Source organism: Scleropages formosus, chromosome 21 (assembly GCF_900964775.1).
Source record: "Scleropages formosus chromosome 21, fSclFor1.1, whole genome shotgun sequence".
NCBI classification, from domain to species: Eukaryota; Metazoa; Chordata; class Actinopteri; order Osteoglossiformes; family Osteoglossidae; genus Scleropages; species Scleropages formosus.
Genome location: NC_041826.1, coordinates 24,393,975 through 24,420,918, shown reverse-complemented (window position 1 = coordinate 24,420,918; position 26,944 = coordinate 24,393,975). Strand labels below are relative to the sequence as shown.

The 26,944-nt window shown below is 50.0% G+C and overlaps 1 protein-coding gene across 1 annotated transcript in view; it reads left to right on the top strand.

Moving 5' to 3' along the window:
• Positions 1–25,825, top strand: part of LOC108920194 (transmembrane protein 132C) — a 146,154-nt gene extending 120,329 nt beyond the window's left edge. The window contains exons 5-9 of the mRNA XM_029247405.1: positions 3,566–3,709; positions 16,227–16,432; positions 20,847–21,120; positions 22,563–22,754; positions 24,634–25,825. Of these exons, the coding sequence (XP_029103238.1) occupies positions 3,566–3,709; positions 16,227–16,432; positions 20,847–21,120; positions 22,563–22,754; positions 24,634–25,809 (1,992 nt within the window). The 3' untranslated portion in view covers positions 25,810–25,825. The remainder of the gene's footprint in view (positions 1–3,565; positions 3,710–16,226; positions 16,433–20,846; positions 21,121–22,562; positions 22,755–24,633) is intronic.
• The last annotated feature ends 1,119 nt before the right edge of the window (positions 25,826–26,944 follow it).

The window sequence follows — 26,944 nt, the reverse complement described above, 5'->3', positions numbered from 1 at the left end:
TTTTATGGTTTTTTGCTTCTCTGCATGAAATTCCTGTGATACTAAAAAAAAAAAATACACATCTTCGATGCACCTACTTGCAAGAAGTCTGCATTCCTACTATCACACACACACACACACACACACACACACACTCACTCACTCATGTACGTCCAGTTTAATATTCATTAATTTAATATGGTTTTCAGGACACTGTACAAACAGACATAAACAAGGTCTGTACAGGACAGGAGCGCTTTGTGACGTCTCTCATTGCCGCACAGACACTTTGAAACAGTGCCTGATTTCTGGACGAGAGAAACGGGCTCCAGAAATGAGCATAAGGATGAAATTTCCTTGCTGATTCACTCTGAGATCAAATGAGCATGAATTGGTCATCCATCTCCCAGTGGTGTTTCACGTGTGTCTTTGAATTGCAGACGCAGAGGGACAGTAACAGCAACTGTATTTGTCAAACTTTTGGAAAGGTCTCGTCTCTCCTCTCCTCACAATTCCTGTACTGTACTGTCCTTCCTTACTGAGGTGTCTCAGCTTGTAGACATGGTATAGGACAGTAAAATTGCTACTGCAAAAATTATTGCCCTTTTTACCTTCCAGTGTGGTCTCGTGTCAGGGAGGTGGGTGGGTGGGGTCTTGTCCTTAAGGAAGGTGGACGGGTTAGTAAATGTAGGTAAGATGGCACTTGGAAATGGAACACGAACGTGAACAGATGTTGCAACCTTTCGCTGCCTTGCTGCTCCTCAACACCCTCAACATCCACATCGGCGTTGCTCGTCTGCACTGTTAGAGCTTCATGTCTTCTGTCCACCTTGTGTTCCTCGCGTGTGTGTCTGTGTGTGTGTGTGTGTGTGTGTGTACAACAGCGTGAAATCCTGCCTCCCCCCACCATGAGTGTTCTTCTTCCACGCTGCGCTGCGTGTGACGGCGCCGTTATTAATTGCGTGGGACAGGCATGAAGGGTTTTTTGTGCTGCTGAAAATGTGAACACAACAGCGGTGAAAGGATTAGCAGTGCAGCGTCACACTTATTAATTCTCATTTTCATACAATGTGTCTGTCATTTTAAGTCGCAGCTGAAAGGAGAACAGAAGTGCCAGTTAGAGCATCTCCAGAGCTGCTAGGACCTTCGTCAGACTTTCACCCAACTTTAGTAGGACCTTCACTGGACCATTCTTGGACCATTCTTGGACCATTGTTGGACCTTCGTAGGACCTACTTTCACTTCCCCTTCGCTCTCGTCTCTGAAATACCTCTCTGACGGCGCCTCCTTCGCCTTATTCGTGCCCCGCTGGACTGAGAAACGTCCAGTCATTCATGCGAAAGTCGGGAGTCGGAACTGTTGTTCAGGTTCTTTGTTCTGTTTCCTTCTACTGTTCAATGATTTATTTACCCAAGAATCCCTCTTATTATACTCTTTAAATGAAACTTTGAAAAACTGCCTTTTTTGTACTGGATATCGGCAGTATCATAAGGTAGGTTTTGTGCTGTAGTTCACCAACATAACTAGAGAATAAATAGTGTTGTCCCTCTTTTCAGGTGAACGAGTTGTCTATTCACTGCTTTTACTACGGTTAATTTTCCGTTTTCCCGTTCCTGATGTCCTTGTCAGGTTCAGTACAGAATACAGAATGCTTGTGGCACTGGATTCTGTGTGTATTCAGAAATGTGTGAGCTGATAAAGCAGAATGTGTAAAAAACATAAATAAACTGCATAAAAAACATTAATGGCAGAAGAGATGTGTAAACCGCTCTCGCAGTAACATTCACCGTGCTTTACTCTAGTATCGGCCTTGGATTAGGAGCACAATGAAACGTGGCTCATGTGGTGCTTACAGCTCGCTTCTCTGATTATGTTTAGCACTGAGAAATACGTTCTAAATAATTCATGGCAGTTTGGGGATTTCGCAGTCGACACCGAGCCCTATTTCTTTCTTCTATCATAATTGAAATCTAAGAGCTCGTCGTCGCCGGGGGTCTCTGCGCCGTCACCGCACATGATGCAAGAGCTTGTACTTGTACTTTGCATGTGTCCTCCTCGCTTTCTCCCTCTCCTTCTCCCCATTAGGCGTTCTCACTTCTTCTTTTATTTTTTAATTATGTTGGTTCAGTTGAAGGCGGACAGCAGGCGGCTCAGCGCCGGCGCACTCGCCTCCTGGAACCGGTCCCCGGTCGGCGCCGCTCGCTTCCTCGCCGCCTCCTGCCTTTGCGAAAGTGACTTGCTCTGGCAGATGAGTGCGAAAAACTGCCCCTTGTGTGCGTGTGTGCGCATGCGCGCAACAGGTGTGTCCCCAATGACCCCTCTGCTCCGCAGCAGAGAAATCCAGGGGCGTTTAGTCCCGACTCCTTCCAGCTCCGTGGCTCATCATCACACGAAGGTGCGGGGCGCGAGCCTCGGCAAAGGCGATTCGATCCCCCCCACCACCCCCACGCACTGGGCAGCCTTTGATTGTGCCCCCTAGGCAGGCCCTGGCGTCGGGAGTAATGGGGCAGTTTGCGGAGAGGGGCGCGCTCTTGTTGCCGCTCATTAAAGAAAGGTCAGAGCTGAATTAGAGCAGGGACTCTGCGTTCGTTCTGACCGATCCGTATCCCCGAACCGCCCGGCGGACCCTCAGCGCCACCCCCGCTGCCCCCCACCCGCAGCCAGGCCTTTGGAAAATCTCCTGCTCTTGGCTGGGCTCATTATCGCCGTGGAGTTAAGGGTTCGATTCGATGGGCTCCGTTCCGAGGCCAATTACGAGCCCTTTGATAAAGTTAGAATGTCACTGTACTGTGGGTCTTCGCCGGCGCTCGTCCACGACGCTGCGATATTTCGTGATGAACCCTGAGGCTGCTGGTGTGTTAAACACGGCCTGTCATTCCTCGGACTTGGGCAATATTCATACGGAACGTAGTTATTGAATTTTCTTCTGTATTTGTGCCAGTCCTCAGGGCTCAATTTGGAGACATGAAATAGAAAATACAACTCATTTATTATCTACTATCTGTCCACCGTCTGTTGTTACTCCTTTTTGTCACAAGTTTCTACACTTTGTTTTCTGTAACGTTCAGTTCTGTGCAGTTTTATAACCTTAGAGGCTGTTTGTCCTACGCTGTGCTGGGATTCAAACCCACAACTCCAGAGCTGAGAAGTGGTCCAGTATTCTCCTGTCCTGTCCTTCACTGTACTGTACTGTCCAGCAGTGCGGTGATAAAATGATGAAACGATGATCGATGGTCATTCTCGAGCCCAATGTCCCCCAGGGAACTTAAAAGCAGCTGAGCTTCTTCAGGTCTCTGTGTGTCACAGAACAAAGGACTGACCCCAGGTGTGGTCACATCACAGCAGCGGTGGACCTGGCAGCCTGTCGAGTGTAAAGGAGCCTTCGGCAAACGCCTACAGGACAAACTGGGGCGCCCGTGAGTCGGGGGTCAGTCGTCCCAGCAGAGATGTTGTGCTGAGGGCAGAAAGAGAGCGTTTCTTAACCTCTTACGCGGACGCGTCGGCATGTAGATCCGCTGTGGCGTGTGTGCGGCGCGCACTCTGCTGAGCGTCACCTAACCTGCACGAATGTTCCTTCTTCTTGCAGGACACTGAGATCCTGAACACGGCCATCCTGACGGGCAGGCGGGTCGTGGTCCCGGTCAAAGTAGTGACGGTGGAGCAGGACGGCACCGTGCGGGAGGTGGACGGTACCGTGGGCTGCAACTCAACCAACGTGGATGTTGTCAAGGTGCCCGTCCTGAATTCTACCCATCGTGCGCTGTGGTGTGTCAGGGGGCCGCTGGGTCGCGGTACGAACACAAAGGTTCACAATTACACAAGTGCGAAGCATCGTTTTTACAAGGCGAATGGCCGGGGCAAATACTTTTCCTTAATTTTACCAAGAGCGACACAGAAACAGCACAGAGAGAAGATGCAAATACATTCACACAAGTGAGAGTGAGGACAAGGGCAGACGGTGAGAAGATGATGCTCTTTCACAGGTGTGATCATGCAGCACCGTGCAGGAGGTGTGTCGACACGCACGATTCCTCGAAAGTGCCGTGCAGATCAGACGGTACTGCTTCTAGCGGTCAAAATCGAAACACTTGTCAGGGGAGCTCCTGCGGTGAACAGCAGCGTTGAAATGCATCTCCTCGCCATGTATGTAGGAGCGATGAGCCTACATCCCATAATTCATCAAAACAACAGGAGTCTGGGTTGTGGTTTAACAAGAACATGGAGAGGGACACATTGGCCTTTTTGCTAAAGATTTATTTCACCAGTTAAATGAATGTCGTAAATGTGTCTCAGTGCCTGGAACGGCCTTGTTTCACAACAGCTGTGCTCAATATTCATACTTCCTTGGGGGGGGGGTTTGTCCTCGCGCCTGAAATGAAGGAATCATTTGGACCTGTGACCTGCCGGCACTCTGTCGATACGATTTGTCTTCTTCTAATAAACTTGCGGGTCGTAACAAAGTAACTAAGTTACTTTACATTAACATGTGACTTGTACAAGACCAAACAGCAACCCAATAATGAGCAGTGGGAGGGCTGTTAAATATGGCCTGTTTGTCTGCCTTTCGTCTCGGTCGCAAGCGTCCTGCAAATCCGTCACATCAAGAGGAGCTGCCGTACCACGGTATCAGCAGGGAAAAAGTGTTATTGGTGTGTTTTGTATCACTGAGACACCTGTAACAGATTATGTGGACTTATGTGACCCGCGACCTTTCATGTCCGCTGAGCTCTGGAGAATTCTTGGCCGTGACCTAGAGTCCCTTAGACTGTCAGGAGGACCGGTCTCCGCAAACAAATGGCTCGTACCCACACAGGCCAGAGGACCCGTGGCCAGAGGGCCTTAAAGTCTGCCTTTTCAGCTTCTGGGTCTGGACCTTCTGAGAGAGATACAGGGGGCCCTCGACTGAAGACGGGGTTCCGTTCCTACGACCCCGACGCGACTTGGAGCCGCCATTGAGTGGAACGGCCCCTTACATTATGGAAACCATAAGGACGTATGATCTATTAACCTACATGAGTGCCAGCTTGTACAATAGAGCTTGTTATTTTTTCCACCAGTTTCACACTATTTGTGCCAAATAAAATAATAATCATAATAATAATAATAATATACAGTACAGTGTTTTAATTACATTTCCATGCAGCACTATTATTTTTATTATTATTTATTATTTTTTTTGGGGGGGAGGGGGGGTGCGGTGGCGCAGTGGGTTGGACCACAGTCCTGCTCTCCGGTGGGTCTGGGGTTCGAGTCCCGCTTGGGGTGCCTTGCGACGGACTGGCGTCCCGTCCTGGGTGTGTCCCCTTCCCCCTCCGGCCTTACGCCCTGTGTTGCCGGGTAGGCTCCGGTTCCCTGCGACCCTGTATGGGACAAGCAGTTCAGAAAATGTGTGTGTGTGTGTGTATTTGTTATTTTATTTCACTTTCATTTTCATTTGTTGCCTTCCACTTTCTCTACTGAGCACCACCAGGACACTGACTTTCTCACTTTCTACCCATTCCAAATAAAAAGTGAGTTGAAGGCACCCCCAAAAACAGTTCTGTAAACAAAGCACAGTCACTGCTGGACCCCAAACAGCAACATGTAGCAGATGGAGCGAACAGCTAAATGGTGGGACTCAAGGACGATAGGACAGCCGTCATAAGTCACATATGTGCTACGTGGAGGACGGGCAGCAATCAGAGTTCCTTCAGTCGAAAAGTCCTGATAAATAGATGCAACGTGACCCGTATTACTTGTTTCGGACAAGTCCTTACAATGACGAGGCGGCAGGAGTCCCGATGTCACTCGAAGGAGCCGAAATCGTAACACCGCAGCGAGCGGAAACCGGACTTGTGCCTTCGTCTCCGTCTGCCGAAACGTCTTCGAGGCTCCTACCGTGCTTATGCCAATGAGCCGAAGGAAATAAACTTGTCGTTGCGGGGAGGAGGGGCTGAGAGGGTCAGGGATTGGGGGGGTCCGCAGCTTACTGCTCCAATCCCATTTTTAACAAGTGGGCATTAACTCTTCATTGAAGTGAGCTGAGGCGTAATTGGCTTCTGGAACGATTTCCTCAGTAATATCTGTGCTTATTGAACTTGACAAAACGAGTGGAAAAAAGTAAGCAAGACAAAGAGGATTACAAATTGATCTTTTCCAGGCCTCATTTAATAAGGAGGGCTTATTTGACACATGCAAGCAGGTTTGCGTGATGGAAAGTGTCCTCTTCGGGACGCCGCCAAGCCCCGGGGAGCAACGCGTGCGCATCTAAGTGCCGGGAAAAGGCGAAGGGCCGCGCGGAGCACGGGGCGGAGCCTGTCCGCCTGCCACCGGGACGCCACTCACCTGATGAGATGTTACAGGATTAGCGGCCGAGCGCACGCTTAGACTTGTGACGAAAAGTGAACGAACTCTAAATGGATTGGGCCAAAGCAGCACTTTCCTTAAGTTGAGCCCCGATGGCCTTCGATTCGATGTGTGCGGTTCCCGCGATCCGCAGTCGGCCGCGTGCCGCTCCCTTCAAAGAGGCGCTCGTGGCGACTCGGCGCAAAAGCTGGCAGCTCTACCTGTGTCTCAGAAGAAGAGCTCTGACGGGAGGATGGAGAGTTCCCTTGCCAGCGACAAAGGACCTCATTTGAACGCTTTCCCCGTTTAACCTTCGCTGTTTTAGAAGGTCTCGCTGCAGGGTTCTGCTGCCTTAATGGCGCTTCGTTTCAGAGAGAGACGCTGCTCCATTACCGCGTCCTGAAAATAGCTCCACTACTTTGATGCAGTTCCTCCAAATAGCTCCTGCTTGTCCTTTAAATAAATACATTTGAAAAGAAGCAATTATTGCATAATACCCTATTATTACCCGAAATGGCTGTTCACACATTTACTCTTCCTGTTTGAAGGGGCACTCGGAAGGGCACGGCACACGGTAGTGACAGGTACTGCTATTTACGCTCTGCTTTCTCGTGAGGGGAAAATGGAGAACGTAAATAATGCGATAAATGTTAATAAGCATCTAGAAACGTGTGTAATAAACGCCGGTGACACCCAGCGGCCGAAAACACTTTGATGGCGGCTGGAGAGAGAGCGCAGACAACCTGTAAGGTACCACAGTAAGGTACAGCCAGGTACCTTAGATTTGTGGCCAGCTTTGCAGAAATGTGTGGACGTTGTCCCGCTCTCTGCGGTTTCTAGGCAAGTCATCTCGTTGCAGTGCAATGAAAGGAGCGCATGGAAGAGGCCGGTGGGAGAAAGACGGCGGAGCAGTGCCGCTCGAGCGGCTGGAGGAAGGGTTACGGCTGTTGAAGCAGGCTGTGGGGGCCCTGCAGGAAAGTCGTCGTACGGAGCCTGGCGAGTGTCGGTTAGCACAGGTCCTCAAGAGGAAGGCTGGGAAAGGTGGTTCGGAGGCCATGCGGAGGGCGTCTCGTTGGCTGTGGGTTCTAGGCAGCGCCACTTGGATCCGCCCCGGTCGGGTCACCTGGCAGAGGGTGTCTGGTGTTGGGCGGTCCGAGATGCGCGGTGACCCCAGGACTGCCGATGACTGCTGATGCCTCCATCTGTATCACAAGCTGCGTAATAAATGCAAAGTGCTGAAAAAGTGCCTTAAGCAAAACCGTTAGAGGTAGATTATATTACTCAACATTTCTGTTGACCTTTCCGCCGCTCTGCACCGTTGTAACCCTCCTCGGTGCACTAAAACACAATTTATTTATAATTTAGGTAGCGCTCCGTTCAGAAAAGAGACACGTTCGCAGAGTGACAGATAAAGGAAACGTCAAACCACCACATATGATACATACCAGCAGCAGACGTTATATACTATAGTAATGAACCTTGAGAGTGAAGCGATTTAGAGCGTGTCCTTGTCCTGTCTTTGATCCGTCATCTCCGCACATCTCTCGAGGTGTCAGTGGAGAGTCTGAAAAGTCCACCGTGTCCCTTTCTACGTGGGGGAAAATAAAGAAAAATGACCATAATGACATCCCTAACGTAGATGGTGTGAGCCGGTGGGCAGCGACACCCTGGCAGGGGGGCGGGGTCAGTGAGGCGCACAGCTCCCGGCCCCCCCGCGGCGAACCCAACTGGAACAGGGACGACCATCTGGCACCAGTGGAGGGAAAACAGGGAGAGCTTTAGAGCAGCTGGACTGAGGACTTCCTGGAGGACAGCTGGGGGAGTGTGTGTTTTCGCTCTCCCTGAAGGGGTCGTGTCCCTGTCTTGGCTTTGTTTCGTTGCAAGGGGAAGCTTTCTTGTGGGATCTGCCCGTAGCCCCGAGCCTCGGTCCTGTCCCGCCGCAGTAGCTAACGCTGTGAAAGTAGCGTGGACCCCACCCGGGCAGGTGGACCCCGCCGGCTGACCGTGACCCCGGGTCGGCTTTGCTACCCGCAGCGGTCCTGTCGGCTGCGCCCGGTGCCGTGTGGCCCCTGGGACGTGGCGCGTTCACGTGTGCAGAGGCGTCCCCGTGAGACGTGATCGCCGCAGCCCGGACCGGGCGCGAAGGAGCAGGCCGGAGCCCTTTGTGTGGAACACGCTGGAAATCCATTAGGGGCTGCAATTACTCTGACGCTTTGACCTCGCCGCGACTAATTAATTTTCACTCGGGTAATTATATATTTTGCACTTGCCAGTCGGGTAATTATACATTTTGTGGTGGAAAAGAAAATGTGACACAGACCGTAAACTGCTGTTTACTCTCGGTGTTGTTTTTCATAATAGCGTCTGGGTCAAAGTTTTTGTTGTATTTGGCCCACAGAATTGTGCCCATAATCGCCTGCATTTGAACTGATTTGCATTTGAACAGATGAAAGTCTCCTGTGTGTTTTTTCCTTTCCAGAGGAAAATCAGTGCCGACTTCTCCTCTACGAAGATGGCTCAGCGGAATAAAGTGAAATGTGTCGGTGAACTTCTCCGTTCGTGCGGGTGCCCCTCGGAGGGTTGGCGGTGCCGGGAAGGGGCTCTTCCTCTGCCCTTGACGTGCGAATAACTTTAGGTGTCGTTCCACCTCTGAGCAGAGTTGTCACGCGGAACTCGGTGTCCCAGACGTCCTAAAGCTTATAAATGTTATAGGTTCAAATCAATAACTAATTACTTAGTAATTACTTTGCAACCGTAGCCTGTGCACTTAAAAGGACGGGAGGCCTTTATGGTAGCAGGTAGTGAGCGTGGCCGGAGGGAGCGCGTCCCTGACAGCAGGCGGGGCACTCGGAGAGCGTGGTCCGGGGCAGCTGTGCGCGTGCTGCGGTCGCTCGAGGGCTCTTTCCGAGCGCGGGCGACCTGACCTTCCACGTCCAGAGCCGCGGCAAACCCGTAAGGGCGCTCAGTCAGCACGAGCGCAGGCCTTATTGCACTTAATGTGCCGAATGTGCTCACACCGATGCTTCTGTTCACCGGCACATTATGCAGAGCGACACACTCCACGGTGCTACAGCCCTTGATGCAGAGTGGACCCCTGCAGAGCAATGCGTTCACTCGCAAAACTGAAAACCGATGCATTCGCTAACAGCCCTCATGACCCACATTTTATATCAGTGCGCCGCCAACGTCTGGGATCAGTGTCTTCCTCACCGCTGTGTGACCTCAAGGTGCGCAATTATGCAGCGCGTCGTGCTTCCGTTCCCGATACTGCCGAAACCTAATCTTTAGTTTATTTTTCCATTTGTGTAGCTTTTCGCTTGTAATACGCAAGAGTCCCACAGCTCACGGTATGTTAATTACGTTGTCTGTATATATTTGTGTGTGTGTGTGTGTGTACTGCTTCAAGTGAGTAATTATTGTTGGGCTGTTGCCTTACCTCTAAATAACCTCAGCAGAGCTCGGGCACTGAGGCAGTGGCGCGGTTTCATCGTACTCTTTCTTTGTCCTTTTTATACGCACTTATTAGCCTGCAGGGACACTAATAGCAACAGATCGCTGAGAACCTGAAGACATGAATATGTAAGCAGCCGTGTCTCATTCGGGTGTCTTGCTTAAATCCTGGGAGGCACCCTGATAACGATAATGCCGTCACACTGGAGGCTGCGTCTGTGTTTTTTTATATCAGTGTGTATGAGCGCGGGACGCACACGCACAGAGCAGAGTGAAGAGGAACACGGGACAGAGGAGAGCCGACTGCGTCCGACGTGCCGGGAGCGAGGGACAGCGCCGGGCACCCTGCGGCGCCATCGCACACGCCTTATTTACCGCGCGCTCGGCGCACGATCAATTACGCCTGTTTGCGAGCGCAACGAAACCCCTGGCCCCTCTCTGCAGGCCGGGCAACCGCGCACGGGCGCCCTAATGGGACGTCTCCCACGTAGCCCAGCGAGCCTTTTCGAAGTGTCGCTCGCTTGCTGGCAGCACTAATTATCATTCCTTGCAGCGATCACCTTTTCGGGTCTCGCCGTGGTAATACCAGGCTTCGTGTGTTTGCTCTTTGCACTCTTTGTCAAGGAGGCGATGCATCAGTCTTCTGAGCGGGAGGGGCTCTTGTATTGGCACGAGTGTATTTGTCTTCTCTTTCTTTCCGGATTTGTGAGCCGCATAGAGCCGAAGGAAATTAGAAGAGTGTTTCTTTCTGTTGAACGCGCACGGGGTCCACAGACCAAAAATACAGGCACATGTAGGACAGCCTCATGCAGGAGACACATTCGGGGCACATATGACTTATATCCTTATGCAAATACTGAGGATATGCAAATTCCCATACATTGTGTAAGCCAAAGTCCAAGTTTCTTTAGGATACATAAAGTTTTCAAAAGCCCACAGGCAGGGCTCCTGTGCCGCTCACTTGGGCTACCAGGGACATTATTGGCAGTGAAATTTGGTGTGTAGCGCTCATATTGTGCGCACTTTTTCTGGGCTCCTTAGAGGCTGCGACCGGTGCCTAAAGAGGACAATTGCGAATGATTTGTCTTGGAAAAGGAAAAAAGGTAAGCCTGCCACTACAGAAACAGTGTGTTTTACCCTGCGGTGCTGTCAATAGCAGTGACAGGGAGCCTTATGCGTTCGATGAGTCGGGTATGAGTCAGGCCGCTGTTTGTCATTCATCAGCCGGGTGGTGGCCGTGATGTAGCTGTTATGGTGTCTCTTCCCTTCCTGCCCCGGGGCATTGCATCACGAAGAACGGGCAGCCAGGGGGTCCTTTTTTCCATGGAGGGTAAATGTGAGGCGACAGCTGATGTGATTAGCTGCTTGGGTTCTCCAAAAGAAATGTTATTACACTAACAGAATAAGAGCAATAAGAGGGAAGCAGGGGAGCTGAAGGAGGTGTCTTAATGGAATCAGCCAGTGACAGCGGAATGAATCAGCTGCGGGCTGAAGGGATACCGTGTTCCCGTCAAAGTCGACCAGGTGGGCCTTATGAGCACATCCGTGGGTCACCGCTACCTGGAGCTCTTGTGCCGGATGGGATCTCGGGTTCTAAGTTCCTCACCGCGCTCCAGCTCGGCTGCCATGCTGACGGCTCCGAGCTCCGTGCTTCCGAACGCACCTGCGCTTGATTTGCTCGGATATACAGTAGCGCCTCGGTGGACCCTCTGCACCGCTGCTCTACTTCCTCCAGGTACGGACCGGTCCGCTTGCCACCCTTTTCTCGCGGCAGCCTGTCCGGCGTTACGCCCCGGAGAGCTGCTGGTTTCCGAGTTTGTAGGCAGCGTGCAGCACGGTAAAACCCTCTGCCTGCCTGGGGCGGACGGAAGCTGCTCTGCCCTCTCCTGTCAGGTGCGGAACCCGGGGTTCGTTTTCATCGGGGTCCCTCTCGGGGACCAGAGAAAAGTGCAGGACAGAGTGCGGCGCTTCTTTTGTGTCTGGAGCTCCGTGAATGAAGCCCTTCCTCCAGCAGACGGTGGGTGTCACGCACAGGCAGGACGGAGATAAGAGGCCGGCCGGCTCGATGAGTGCACGGCGTCTCCTTCCTCCTTCCTGCCGACGGCTCACGTGTTCTGTCGTGCGGGACGGGTCCCCACCGGGTCCCCACCCCTCCTGCGCGGCCTCCCCTGTCTGCCATAAAGGGCCGGCCCATTTTTCCCAGTAATTTGATGCGCACACTGTGAAATGATTGGTCTTTTTGGGCGCCCGGTGCCGTTTTTGCATTGTCAGCTGAATAATCTGCAATTTATCACAGGGGAGCAGAGAGGGGCCAGCATGTTGCCGAATCAATTCGCCGTCTGAACTGTCAAATCTGAGTCACGTTTTCGCTTTTCAGAGGATGGGTGAGGCAGTGAAAAGAAAATGTTTCTTCGCATTCCCGCCCTAATCGGTCCTATGCATTTGTTCGGCGGCGCTTTTCCGAGGGGAGCGTCTCCGTGCTTCGTCCCCTGACAGCCTCGCTCTCCGTGTCATCCCTGTCCCAGCCCACCGGGGGCACCTCGCTAGTGCTCAGCGAGGACCTTTACCAGCCACTACCGCTTTTATTTGGCAGGTTATGGTCTAACTTGGGGGGGGGGGGCGTGGTGGCGCAGTGGGTTGGACCGGGTCCTGCTCTCCGGTGGGTCTGGGGTTCGAGTCCAGCTTGGGGTGCCCTGTGATGGACTTGCGTCCCGTCCTGGGTGTGTCCCCTACCCCCTCAGCCTTGCGCCACATGTTGCCGGATTAGGCTCCGGCTACCCGTGACCCCCACATGGGACAAGTGGTTCAGAGTGAGTGTGTGTGTTTGTGTGTATGTGTGTGTGGTCTGACTGGAGGTCTGGTATCTACGTGCTTTTACCTGCACTCACCATTTTTGTTTACTGTTTTGTTGAGCTTGTCCATCAGGAGGAGCAGAAATGATGAGACCTAGCTGTCTTTTTAGAGGAAGTTCTCGCCATGGTGCACACCTGGGCACTTTTTCTGTGCATTTATGTTTAATAAACGCACTTCTCCTTGCGTTTGTTACGATCTCATGACATGTAGAGGACACTTTTCTCACTGTTAAGGTACCTACACGTATTCAGCCATTTAGAGTCGAGTCTCCACTTTACCACCGGTTGGAGCAGAGGGTACGGAGCCCCAGTCGGCTGTGACCCTTTGCCGGCTTACCTCCCCTCCCTTCCCCTCCCCTCCCCTCCCCTCCCAGTAGCTCTTGTTCCCCTGTCTTGTGGACAGCTGTTTGGACATTTGTACAAACCAGTGTCTCTTGCACAACTGGAACTGGAGCCAAACACTGTTTGTGTGGCAGCAGCTAAAAGACACAACAAGTGAGCTTTGCTCACATGATTATTTTATCACAGTGTCTTTTTTGAAACGCTGCGGGACAGTTTGTAGCAGCCGTGCACTGTTAGGGAACCTCGGGCTTAAAAACATCTTAAGACATTAACTCCGCACGCGCCGCACCGATAAGAAAGTGCCTGAGCACCGAGAATGTCCCCCGTCTCATGGACGCTCTCGACTCCCCCCTCCCGCACGCCCTTCCGTTCCAGTGTGGGCGTGTGAGCGTTGAATTATTAAAATGACGTGCACGACCGCGGGACTCAGGATCTCCGGTCTGACCCCCTAGACGGAGCCTAATGAAGCTCTCTGTCTGTCTGTGGTGAAATCCACTGACCGCAGCAGGAGCCCATCGCTGACCGCACGCTTCGGCGAGAGACGGCACGTTACCGAGGCGACCTCGCACCTCCCGCTGGAGAGGAGCCTCACGTTACGTTAATGAGGCACGGCGAGAGGAGCGCGAGGTGAGGAAGGCTGTCGCTTGTGAAAAGACATGGGTGACCACCGGGGGGGGTCGCTGTGCTCTAGGGCCACCAGTCACCAGGTAGCCTGGAGTCGAGGCTCGCAAAAGTGTTTGGCTTCGATCCTTTCCAAGTCCCAGGAGAGATCCTGGTGTCGGAGCCTCGACAGAAGTACTTCACCTGAGTTAAACATTCAGCCGTGATGTTGGAAAAAGAAAACATTGTCGCGACAAGCAGTCACTCCGGACAAAAGCTTCCAGCAAGGGGCAAAATATGACTATAATGAATTTATTCCAATTTAAGGAGATGGAGTGTCTGCTTCATAACCTCTATGAAAACACGGAGTGAGTGGGACTGTTTGCTCTTTCACATGTAATTACCTGAAATATTTTTGGGCTGCTACTGAGAGCAATTCTTTTGTTACTACCTAGCAACCTTAGATTAATCCATTTTTTTCCTGTCATTCAACACATTCATGTCATAACAGTTCTGTTTCAGTCTCTAGGGCCTTGAATAATAGGCTATTGTGTAACAGTGACACCGCAGGCACCACATCACTTTTCCCCTCCTCTTCTCTCGGGCTTTAAGGTCAGATGCACACAAGTCCATTTTTCTTCCCATCTCACTTCATATTCACTTTTTAATGATTAGCCAGGACTATGAGGCCGGAAACTAGAAAGGTACTTAGATTAAGTAGCGTGTGGGAAACTGCAGCTCAGCTTGAAAATTGTAGTAAATTCTTTCTCTATCAATAACTTTTCACCAGTCCAAAATTTCACAGTTTGATTAATTTGCTCCTGAGAAGTCATCTGTTACATTGATTAACCACCCAGTGCCCACAAAATAAGGAATAAGGAAGTAATACCTTACTTTACCATTGTGCTGTGTCCTGAAATAAGTTCATTTACATACTGCGGTATCTCTTCACTCAAAACAACGGGAGTAAAGTATTTTCGAGACACACACACACACACACACACACATTTTCAGAACCGCTTGTCCCTTACGGGGTCACGGGGAACCGGAGCCTACCCGGCAACACAGGGCGTAAGGCCGGAGGGGGAAGGGGACACACCCAGGACGGGACGCCAGTCCGCCGCAAGGCACCCCAAGCGGGACTTGAACCCCAGACCCACCGTAGAGCAGGACTGCGGTCCAACCCACTGCGCCACCGCACCCCCTATTTTCGAGACATTAGGTAAGAATTACGTTTGTGCAGAAGACATATAAGTGTACATTGCACTCAGCCTTGAGAGCATTGCATAGTGTTTCTTTTCTTCTTAATGTTCGAGGACTGAAGAATGCTGGAATGAAGTCAGTTCCTCTGTCATTGCAGTTAGAGTTTAGGGATCCATCTCTTTATCCATCTTTCCATCTGGAAAGTCCAGATAAATAACTAAACAAAAATGGTGGAGTGTGTGTTTTGAAGGTTAAAGTATCTTTACCCTTTTTTCTTTTTTTTCGGTGAGACTGTAAGAAGTGACTTGGGAACTTCCCTGAAAAGGTTATGGCTACCCGTCCAATAACTCCAGAGCTCAAATCAGAACGTTGCCCGGCCTGTTCTCAGCAAAGCCTGGGCTGTGCGACCCTCCGCTGGGGGTTTCACTGGGGAGTGGAAAGAGCACTTTGTCAAATTGCTGAACCCAGTAACCACTGAAGTCTAAGGGGTCAGGCTCTTTCTCCTAGACTGGAGTTACTGTAGCAGTGAAACAGCTTCCTTGAAGTAGAGCTGGAGGGGTGGATGACTTTTATCCAGAAATGCACAGGACATCGTTGGGGTCTCTTGGCTAAGGGTGTCTTCAGTATTGCGTAAAGGACTGGTCTAGCCATGGAACAGTGGACGGACCAACACTTGCTTGTTAGGGTGATGGAGGAATTATGGGAATTTGCAAAGCCGGTTTACATGAGCCTTGTCAACCAGGAGAAGTCCTACGATAATGTGCCAAACTTATTCTCTGGGGAGGTGCTGCAGGAGTATGGGGTTCCAGGGCTCTCCTCTCTTCTGCCTTCCTTTTGTTTCTCGTGTCTCTCCTGCCATTTGGGAGAAGCTGGCCCAAGTAGAGGAGTTTCAATGCATCACAGTCCTTCTCACAAATAATGGCAGATGAGATCAAGCAATGACTTTGTGCAGCAGCAGAGTCCTTAGTCAGTGCCTGCAAGTTACTGCTTACGTCCTTGATCTCACCTACATGAGCTTTGAGCAGTTATCAAGAGATCAAGATGACTCGTTCAAGCAGCAAAAATGAGGTTCCTGCAAAGGGTGCCTGTGACAGGAGGCCCTTGTTGTAAAGTCTTGGTCCTCGAGATTGAAAAGAGCTGCTCAAGGCGCCACATAAGGTCCGGCACACCAGGCACGTCCCACTAGGTGGAAGCTCAGAGCAGACCTAGGAGACGCAGGAGAGATTATATCCCGGGTTTGGCCTGTTAACACTTCAAGACCCCCAGGAGTTGTTAGAATCTGTTGCTTTCGAAAACTGTGGCTCTTCTTTCTCGGCCTGTTACCGCCACCACCCTCAACGGGATGAGTTGGACCTTAAACTAGGAATTATACTTTTTCCACACCATGATATTCTAAGTTCTGTAAATGTGCCAGAAAGATAAGAAGCTTGGCCAGTGCTCCCTGCGTGCTCATTGGGAACCACTCCTCTTTCACAGGTGACCCCAGCATGCGACGCCATCCTGGTCAATGGCAAAGAGGTGAGCGGAAAGCTGTCGGTGAGGGTCAACTTCACCTTCCTGCACCTGAGCGCTCAGCTGCCACTCACGGTGTGGGCGCCACGACTACCTCTGCAGATTGAAGTGTCGGACGCAGAGCTCAGCCAGGTGAAGGGCTGGAGGGTGCCCATCCTTGGCAACCGTCGGTGAGTCTGCCATTTTGAGTCAACTCTGAGTGGAGTTTATTTCAAAACTAAGGCACCAAATGCACACTTTTCATTTAATGTCACCAAATTTACTGTTTTATGTGTGATCATGAGGTCAGAAGTAAAACGTCAAACGTGTCATTGCAGGCCTCATGCCGGACTGCTGAACAGAGTCTTTATGTTCACTAATAAGAGTGTACAGCTTTGACACAGAACAAATTAGAATGTACACTTGTTGAAACACAGCTCGTACCGTGCTATTCTGTATCCACCGGAGGGGTTTGATGGCGGTAGTAGCGCTGGACTGCTGTGGACTCCCGCTGGGAGAGTGTCTTCGCAGCCCGAGTCTTTGCACCGGAACGCTGCCGCTACACGTCCGTCGCTGCAGTACGAAACTCGCTCATTCACGTCAAGTGAGACCTGAAGGACAGCAGGCAGTGTGAAGCGGTTGAGTGCCATGAGTCGCTGGGATAAAGGGAGCTTCTCAGTGGAGCAATAATTTTAATGATAGCTGCACTGTAATTTTCTCTTATTTTTCACTTTTGCATTACTTCTCACACACAGGGGGCCTAGGAGTGCGCAGCCGTCCTTGAAGGGAAGGGAACGCTAATAATGAGCTCTATACTCTATACGTCTACGCTAACGCCGCGATGTTGTGGGAGATTCCCAAAAGAATCAAGGGTTCCTCTCCCCGTCTCCCCGTCTCCCCGTCCCCTCGTGGTTCAGCACCAGCACTTTGTTCCCTTCATCTGCTCGCGCCCGTTGCAGCTCGGCTCTACGGAGGCTGCACTATTACGGCCTTGAGTGTGTCTCCCGGGCTCATTTTTCAATTTGTCCAATTTGTTTCCTCAGCTTTGAAGGCAGCTTCTCCTTGTTTGTGCAGAGAGCTGCTGAAAGGGCGCGGCTGGACAGGCAGACCTGTCTTTGAAATGTGCGGAGAATTTCTGCGCCTGCGGCACCCTTGAAAGGAACAGTGTTGGGAGCGCTGTGCACTGTGTCTGCGACTCTTTTCGCCTTGTGGCCGTGTCCAGTGCGGCACTTTCGTTTTACGGCCCTGCTCTTTTTGCCTTTCTTAAAGTCCGCGCTCAGCATGCGTTCAGAGAAGGTCTTGCACGTGACACCCCGGCCACGCTGACCCCACAAACCTTAGAGTCGTCGGCGACCGCACGGACGGAGCGCCTCCAGAACGTGCCCTTCTGCACCGCTGTCTTTAGTCCTCAAAGCGGTGCGCCCATAGTCATCGCTCCGTCACGTTACTAGCAGGCCCACCTCTTGTGTTTCCCCCCAGTTCTGCCGGCATTGCCGTATTTCCAAGGGTTTTCACGTGACGTGTCCCACGTGTCCTTCCGCTGGCTCAGTTCTTCAGGGCTCCTTACCGGAAATGGGCTGCTGTGTCTGTCCCCACGGCAACGCTCTATCAGTCACTTCTCCTGCCACTTTACCTTTTTGGTGGTCCAGTCTGAAGTTATTCTCCAACGCAGGGGCTGGTGCTCACAGATATTCCAAATATCTTAACTTTGACTTAATTTTATTAATGTTCTTGTTCTCTACACTTTTTTTCTTAAGAGAATATGTTTTTTTTCCTGTGATTTATGACAGATATCATCTGTTTTATATTTGCACCCTGTACAGTAACCCATAAATTAAATCCCTGACATACAGTAACACTGATTGAAAATCTGCACGTGATTTGTGCTTCCTGTCAGCAGCGCAAAACTTCTTCTAAATGTTTTGAAACACTTTCACTTTGTTTGCTGGTATATTAAATGTCATTATTTAATTGCAGTTGTTTTATTTTAAATGTGTTTTATGTTAAGGCTACTGAAAGATGCTTTCTTTAATCTCCTCTTGTTTAATGCTGCTATTCCTGCATCCACACTGCTGTTTTTGATGCTGTTAAGGATCCAGCATTAATTTGTTGAATTTATCAAGCTGTTTGGAAAGCTGTACATCTCTGCTGAACCCAGTGAACAGGACAAGGTTGTAATGAAGCTTCTTCTCTTTTCTTGCAGTAGTACTGAAAGGTTTAAATGGTTGAAATACTGGAAAATCATTCGTTGTCATAAGGAGTCATAATGAAAACATAAGAGTCCAATACACAGTAAAAATGGACTGAAACTCTGAGATTTTGGGGACTGACCTTTACAGGTGTCTTTACACGAGTTATTTTTCTGCTTAGCAGGCTTAAAAGGCGCTCTGGACATCTCTTGGAGTAAAGGGAAGAAAATCTGTCTTTGCAATTTTTATATATTATTCTTACAATTTTTTTATTGCTTATGCAGTGTACTCTATTTTCTCCTTTGTAATCAAGTGTCATGTTTTTTAAATACATTTTTTGAGTTTAATTGCACCAAAGAAGAATGCAGTCAAGGAGAGTTTCTTCTGCCATGGGTGAGTTTGGAAGACGAGTCAAATTGTCTTGTTCACCCAGAGCTGCGTGCGGACGTGTATAGACTAAGTGCAGCTTTTCAGGTGCTGCTACTGCAATATTTATTGCCATCAGATGAACTTTATAAAATGATACTAAATATTACTCAGATATTTGAAAACTGGCAATTCTTGGATGAGTGACATGAAGTATTGTGATTTCTTGAGCATACAGTACATTACCCTAATGAAATATCTTTGTAATAGAACCACTCCATCAATTCAACAGATGACTGTTGCTACAGGATGGAAAAAAGACCCTTTTTGGTTTTCAGTGTTTTTCATCCTGGACAGAGAACTCCTTGAAACACAAAAGAGAATATACCACATTATACCGTACTGAGCACTATCGTCCTGTATCGTGGTGCCACACAGGTGAATTAGAGATCGTTTGACATCTGTACAGTGTTGTTTACAGTCAGATTTACCATATGTGACCGTCACTCTGACTTCTGGGTGCCATGACTGGCTCCCAAAGTTGGTTTTACGTTCAGAAGTGAAGTTCTGAACTCCATTTGCTGAGTTGTGAAACTGGGCACGTGGACCTGCATGAAGATGCTTCTCATACTTTCCCCCCCCTTTTTTACATCTCAGTGCACTTCTGGCCTCATCGACAGACTCCAACCCCCTTGATCAGTCACATGCGAACTGAAGTGCTGTGAAACCCAACAAAAAGTGTCACAGCTCAGAATAGCAGTGTGTCGGCAGAGTTGCACCTTCCTAGTGACTCTATATTCATTTACTGTTTTTAAATTGAAAATCAAAGCAGCTCAGGGTACTCTGAAGTAAATTAAATGAATGAAATAATGAGCAGGTTGTTCATGGGAACCGTGCGAATGGAGCTCCTTAATAGGCCAGTGGAACATGTACGTGCTGAATAGCGCCAATGAAAGGCGATTCGTGGACAGTGGAACATGATGGACAATCAGTGTAACTTTGGGCGATAGGACCACTGGGTGCGGGGTCACCGTGCTCCGGCGCCTACCCAGGGAGCACAGGGAGTTGGGGGGGAGGGGCGTTCAACGCCCAGACACGATGTCGGTCCATCTCAGGAAGAGAGTGTTCCTGTAATCTTTGAACACGGACATAAAGTATAAAAACCCCACGTGCGGAGTGTATGTACAAGTGCGCGGTGCAGACTGTCAAGTACAGTGTAGAGTTGAAACGATGAACCCGGGACAAAGAGGCATACGGTGCATTCTCACAAAGGTCAAAAATGAAACACGGATCTGTGAGCAGAACTGGAACACGGAGGTGTAGACAGGACAGGCACTCGGTACTGGAACATAAACCCCTGTGGGACAAGACTTGGGAAATGAGTGAGTAACTAAGGGACACTGCAACGGAAAGCTGATTAAGAATCCACTGTCTTACCTCGGGGGGGCGCAGTGGTGCAGTGGGTTGGACCGGGTCCTGCTCTCCGGTGGCTCTGGGGTTCAAGTCCTGCCTGGGGTGCCTTGTGATGGACTGACGTCCCATCCTGGGTGTGCCCGCTCCTCCTCCAGCCTTATGCCCTAAGTTGCCGGGTTAGGCTCCCTGCGACCCTGTATGGGACAAGCGGTTCAGAAAGTGTGTGTGTGTGTGTGTGTGTGTGTCTTACCTCACTTGTTTGCTCCTTTTGTATGTGATTGATTATGAAATTGTGAACAGGTATACAGCTTTAGTGGATAAGTGGACCTCAGTGGTGCCTTGTCTGGTCACTCGGGGTATTGTCCTTGTGGGCCGCTGCACAAGATCTGTTATTTTGCTTCATTTATTCTGGCCATTAACTTGTTAGTTTTGCGAGACTCCGTCACTCACCGAATTGCAAAAAATTACAATTAACCTTAAGTTCTTCACACAACCGCACTTTATTATGACATTTTTGGCGGGAAGGTAAGACACACTCTTGCGTGCTGGCCGCCAGTTCCCAGCAGCGACTTGGAGGTGCTGTTCCCCGAATGTGCCGGCAGCCCGGCGCGTACTTCTCTGTGTCCCTCCCCCGCAGCCCCACGCGAGACAGCGAGGACGACGATGACGAGGAGAAGAAGGGCAAGGGCTGCACTCTCCAGTACCAGTACGCCACGGTGCGAGTGCTCACGCACTTTGTGGCCGAGCCGGCCGACCCCGGGGGCGAGCTCGTGTACATGCTGGGCTCGGACTGGCAGGCTGACATCACGCATCTGGTGATGGACTACTTCAAGGTGGAGGACCCACGCATCGCCCGCCTCATAGAGGGCAGAGTGCTCATGGGCCGGGACCTGGGCATCACCACCATCCAGGTACGGAGATGCGGCTCAGTACTGGGTAGCGTAGGAGTTGGTAAAACACTTACGCTGGGTCCTCAACTTACCAACTCGGACGGGTCTGGAAGTCTGTTGGTATCTTTGTTTGTAAATCATAAATCCATAAATTCATCTGCAATATACAATTTTTTGAAAACAGACAAGTGAAGAAAGAACAATTAAATAAAAATAAAAGGGAAAAGTTCATATCTCTGGACACGTGTAACTCAAGCGTTCTTACACGGAAATATTGAAATACAGAAATGCAGAAATGTAGAAATAAACTGTAAGGGCTACATTGCCAGATTATGGGTTAAAGCACACTTATTGTACCTTAAGTGAGGTATAAATACTTTAAAATACATCGTGCTTCAAGAATGAAGAGTGATGTGACAAAATAGCTGCGATTTTGTATTTTGTAAGTCTTTTAGTGAGGAAAACGTAGCTTTTAGGCACCACGCAGTGTTGGAGAGACACCATGCAGTTTTGTCCTCTTTGGACACATCGCTCTGCCGCTAATGGAAGTGGGAAAATGCGCGCGCACACACTTCGAGGCCGTATTGCTCACCGGAAGTGTGTGTCACAGTAACCCTCTTTGTCCACATGCATCTGTGTTGAAAGAACGCCCTTCGGAGATGTGACTCCACATGATCTCCTCTGTAGCATAATGACTCTGAAGCTGTGAAGAGGCCACCGGTTCGGCTGAGTAGAGCCGCTGTACCCAACCGGCACGGGATGTGTTCTCTGGCCACTTTGCTCTGGGTATTTGCGCAAATGCCGATAATCTGGCTCAAAAAATGGGCAAATATCACTGGCAAGGTCACAGAAACGGAAGAGGCCGCAGCTGTTTGCCGTCTTTCTAAACAGAGGCACAGAAGTGTGTAAGGAGGAGACGACGGGACGAAGACAATGCGTCCTTCACGCTGGGCCCTTGTGGCACTGCTGAGAGAGCGCTCGTCTGCCAGCTTCGAGTGTCTCACCTCCCCGGCTCTAATGAGCTCCTCTCGAGCTTATTGGCACGAGCGTGCGACACGGTGTGTGCGCCGGTGCCCCGTGGCTCTCGGCCGCTGTGAATTCAGAATGCTCTGTGACGGGTGACAGCACTCAGCCGAAATGGTTAATTTAAGGGGCATAAGGAAGGCCTGCAAACTGCGACCGCGGCACTGACCCGTCACCATTTTTTTAAACTCAATCAATCAATCAGTTGGTTAGTCGGTTAGTTTTCCTGTAGCGCTGTGGTTTCTCGACTCTCAGCTGGGAGATGAACGTCAATACACAGGTGTTTTCATGTTTATTTGGCCTGTCACTAGCCGCAGGTACAGTAGCATCGTGGTTAAGGAGCCGATCCGGTGAGAGATGTTTCCGGACCGGGACTCGCTCACCCGTCGGTTTGAGCGGTGCGAGCAGCAAGAGCCAACAGCTGGCCGTGTCCTTCCCAGGTGCTGTCCCCCCTCTCGGACTCCATCCTGGCAGAGAAGACGATCACTGTGCTGGACGACAAAGTTACCATCACTGACCTGGGGGTGCAGCTCGTGGCCGGGATTTCCTTGACCCTGCAGCCCAGCCTGGGGAGCAGCCGTGCCATCGTGGCTACGGCCACCGCCCAGGACCTCCTGCACTCCTCCAAACAGGTGCGTGTGAGTGTGTGTCAGAAAACGTGTGTGGAGTGGAGCAGCGTCCTTCTGTTCCCACCGCACGCAGCTCGGAGACCGTGGTGCACTGCGCTGGCTGTGAATGGGGCTAAAACATTTCACTGCCATTTGCCATTTTCATGGAAACTTTCCTCCACAAAACACAGCAGAAGTGAATGGAAACAATAGGAAAAATGTCCAGTTAGAGTTCAAACACGAGGGGGTGCAGTGGGTTGGACCGGGTCCTGCTCTCCGGTGGGTCTGGGGGTTCGAATCCCGCTTGGGGTGCCTTGCGACGGACTGGCGTCCTGTCCTGGGTGCGTCACCTCCCCCTCCGGTCTTACGCCCTGTGTTGCTGGGTTGGGCTCCGGCTCCCCGCGACCCCACATGGGACAAGCGGTTCAGACAACGTGTGTCTATGAGTTCAAACACCTGTGGGATGTTTTCCGAGATGAAAACGCACAACACTGGCTGAAGCGGCTTGTGGCGCTTAATAAATAAATAAATAAATAGTTAGAAAATTATTTTAGAAAATTGATATGCTGCAAATATAATACAGGGTCAAGTTCAAGTTGTTTTTATTGTCATTCCTCTATACAGTGGAACGAAATATCGTTTCTCCGGAGACCATGGTGGTGCAACATAGAACAGAGTGCAAGACAGTCAAGAAATTCACAGGACAGAATGTGGATGCGGACATGGGCTGCCAACTGTAGGCAGTTGTAGTGTAGAAGTCATGCATAATTCAGTGTAATAATTAGACAGAATATTGTGGAATAATGATATTTGCTACATGGCATGGCTACATGGTTCTCAGTTCTGAAGGGTCAGTGTGTGAGGATGTGCTCATGTCGAGGTAAAGTTCTTTACTCTGGAAACAGCCGTATCATTTTCTGAAATGAAAAAAGTGACTATTAATAATATTACCGGGCTTTTTAACGCCGAGCAGTGTGACTTTCGAAACAAAACCCCACCAAGTGATAACTGGAATATGACGTTTAATACATTTGGCCAGTATTTTGACCTTCCGGCCAGGACAGGTGACACTGGGAGTGTCACTGAGTGTGGATCAGTATGGGGTCAGTTCACACACACATTCTTTTGCCATAATTAATTCCTGGATTATCATGGCTGTTGTGCAGCTTTCACAGCAGTGTGAGGCTCTAATCCCTACACACTGTACAGTGCAGTTCCTCACAACTCTTTTTTTTCTCGAGATGTGTGGAAAAACGGCAAAACAAGGTCTCTTTCTTCTCTTTTGTTCAGTATGCAAATGTGCACTTTTTATGTTATGCAGAGGCTGTTCACCATGGAGTAATTATTTCCATGTCCCAAGTTATTATTGCTATCAACAGCATGATTTGAAAAGCAGTGCCTTATGGTTATGAAACTGGATGCAGTTCTCTCCCCATTTAACCTTCCGTTCATATTTTCTATTCACCGTCTTATTGTCGTGGGAGAAATCTACTGGTCGTATCAAACACGGAGGTGTAATTACTTTTCTTGAAGGGTACCAGCACTGCTCACTTTAGCAGGACTTTCTTATTAAGGAAACAACAGTGCTGTGCTTTTATCTGGGGAAATTTGGAAATTACACAGATTTGCAAAAAGCAGCAGCTGCTCCATTTTGTGGTATAACGTGTGAAATTAATAATTTTAATGAAAGGCACTTTATTTCTTGCACTTTGTTGTTTATTGCGTTCTTGAGCTGGAGATCACAGAACGTCTTTTCAATTACCGAAAATCAGCGTAAACTACGAGAGACAATACGAACAATCTCGGCGAAGCTCAGTGTGTACAAATGTCCCTGTGGTACAGGATGTTGTCGCTGCGATAATTGACTCAGGAGATGTTCTGCCTGTGTGACGTTTTTCTGCAGGACGCCATCATCAGTGCCTGGATTCAGTTCAGCGATGGCTCCGTGACCCCTCTCGACATCTATGACCCCAAAGATTTCAGTTTGACCGCCACCTCTCTGGACGAGAACATTGTCTCCGTTTACCAGGAAAACCCGCTCAAGTGGCCAGTGGTGGTGGCTGAAGGTGAGGGGCAGGGCCCGCTGGTCAAGGTGGAGATGGTCATCTCTGAAACGTGCCAGAAGTCCAAGAGGAAGAGCGTTCTGGCCGTCGGGACGGGCAATGTGAGAGTGAAGTTTGGGCAGAACGATGTGGATCAGCGGGGCTCAGGCCAAGAGGAGGGTGATCTGGACAACAGCACCAGTGAGCGGAAAGTGAAGGGAACCGAGGGGGACAGGGCCAGCCCAGATGGCTGGAAGTACAACAGCGCCGCCTCAGATCGTGAAGAGGGGGCCATGAGGAAAGTTAGTACCACCACCAGGACCACCATCACTAGTCGCACTGGGGGCAACAAGCTTGGGAGAGGCGGAGCAGGTCAAGGCCTCAACATACCGGTGGACCTCACCAGCTTCCCTGCTCAAGTTGACCTCCCGGGGGGCACGCAGAGTGACTTGTCCCACCTGTCTCGAGGCCTCTCCGACCTGGAGATTGGGATGTATGCGCTCCTGGGTGTCTTCTGCCTCGCTATCCTGGTCTTTCTAATCAACTGCGTGACCTTCGCCTTCAAGTACCGCCACAAGCAGCTGCCAGTGCTGGAGCAGGGCAACATGAACCATGCCCATGACTGGGTGTGGCTGGGCAATGAGGCCGAGCTCCTGGAGCACCACACGGACGTCTCGCCCCAGCCGGACGAGTGCACCACAATCATCGACCGCGGCGAAGGCTACGAGGAGAGCAAGTACCTCCTCAACGGCGGATTACAGAAGAACATCCAAGGTCAAATCCACCGCTCTGCCGACCCGGGACCCTGCAACGGCAAGGACCTCAAGGCCGAGCCTCTCAACAACTCGCCCAGCGCGAAGCGCAAGCGAGTCAAGTTCACTTCCTTTGCCACCATCCTCCCAGATGATGGAGGCCCCTACACCAATTCCATCCTCATAGGCAATGAGGATGACATCAAGTGGGTGTGTCAGGACATGGACCTAGGACAGTCCACAGAAATTAGAACGTACATGGAGAGGCTACAAGACAATCTGTGAAAAGTGAGAATGAGATGTGGTTTTAACTCACCTGTAATGCCTTTGGAGAACAAGGAGGATTGTGGGACACCGTCGAATAAGAGGAACTGGGGTGGAAAATGCCCTCTAAATGGCTGCGGCGCCTGACAGTTTTATAGTGTAGCTAATAGAAAGGACATTAGATTTTCCTTGGATAGAGACTAATTAAAACAAATGACAACCACAACGTTAAAGGCAAAACATAGGTACATGGAATGAATCAACTGCATCAAAGAACTAAAAAAGAGCCCTACAAAGAGCATTGTAATAAGCGATAAAAAGTCAAGAGGCATTTTTATGATTTTTTTTCCCTTTGTTTAGTTTTCGTTAACTGATGTGTTGATTTCTCTGTTCACTTTTTGTCTTGTTCCTGAAACGCAGGCGCTTATATAAACTAACCTTGAAACAGTTCATTGGTGATCAAAGCTGGAACCTTGCAAACAGAGAGGGCGGCTGCGGACAAACAGGAACAGGGCAATAACAGCTCAACGCTGCTTCTCATTACAGTACCTCTGCAGCATTACGCGTACCCGCTGATCGAGGTCAATGCATTTGTTTTTCGTCTTACATTGTTCAATTATTTATTTTTCTCATTTCTCTGGGTTTTCTGAGATATCCACTGAAGAATGTCTGCACAAAATGGCATTGGGTTTTTGAACTTCAGCCTATAAATCTAATCCACTGGCACTGAAATTCATAAGTCTGTAGGTTTGAGCGTGTGAAAATAAAAGTGTACAAAAATAGAATTACAGCATACAGTAGCTTAAATGGGACCAAAAAATGAAGAAGATGCAATCTGGACAACATTTTAAAGACCTGAAGAAAGTAGTGTGTCGGGAACCTGCATTCTTCCTCCTCCCACCAAATGTACAGTGAATCTTCTTGGGAAGGTGGTTTTCCAACATACTGCGGCATCATCGCCCAGTGTTTGGTTCAGGAGTACATGTGCTCTCCTGCTCTTTGTCATGTCAACTCAGAAAAAGACTCCAGATCGTAGGATGACCACACCAGGTGGGAAGAACACACCTGATAGGATGACCACAACAGGTAGGGTGAACACACCTGATAGGATGACCACACCAGGTAGGGTGAACACACCTGATAGCATGACCACAAC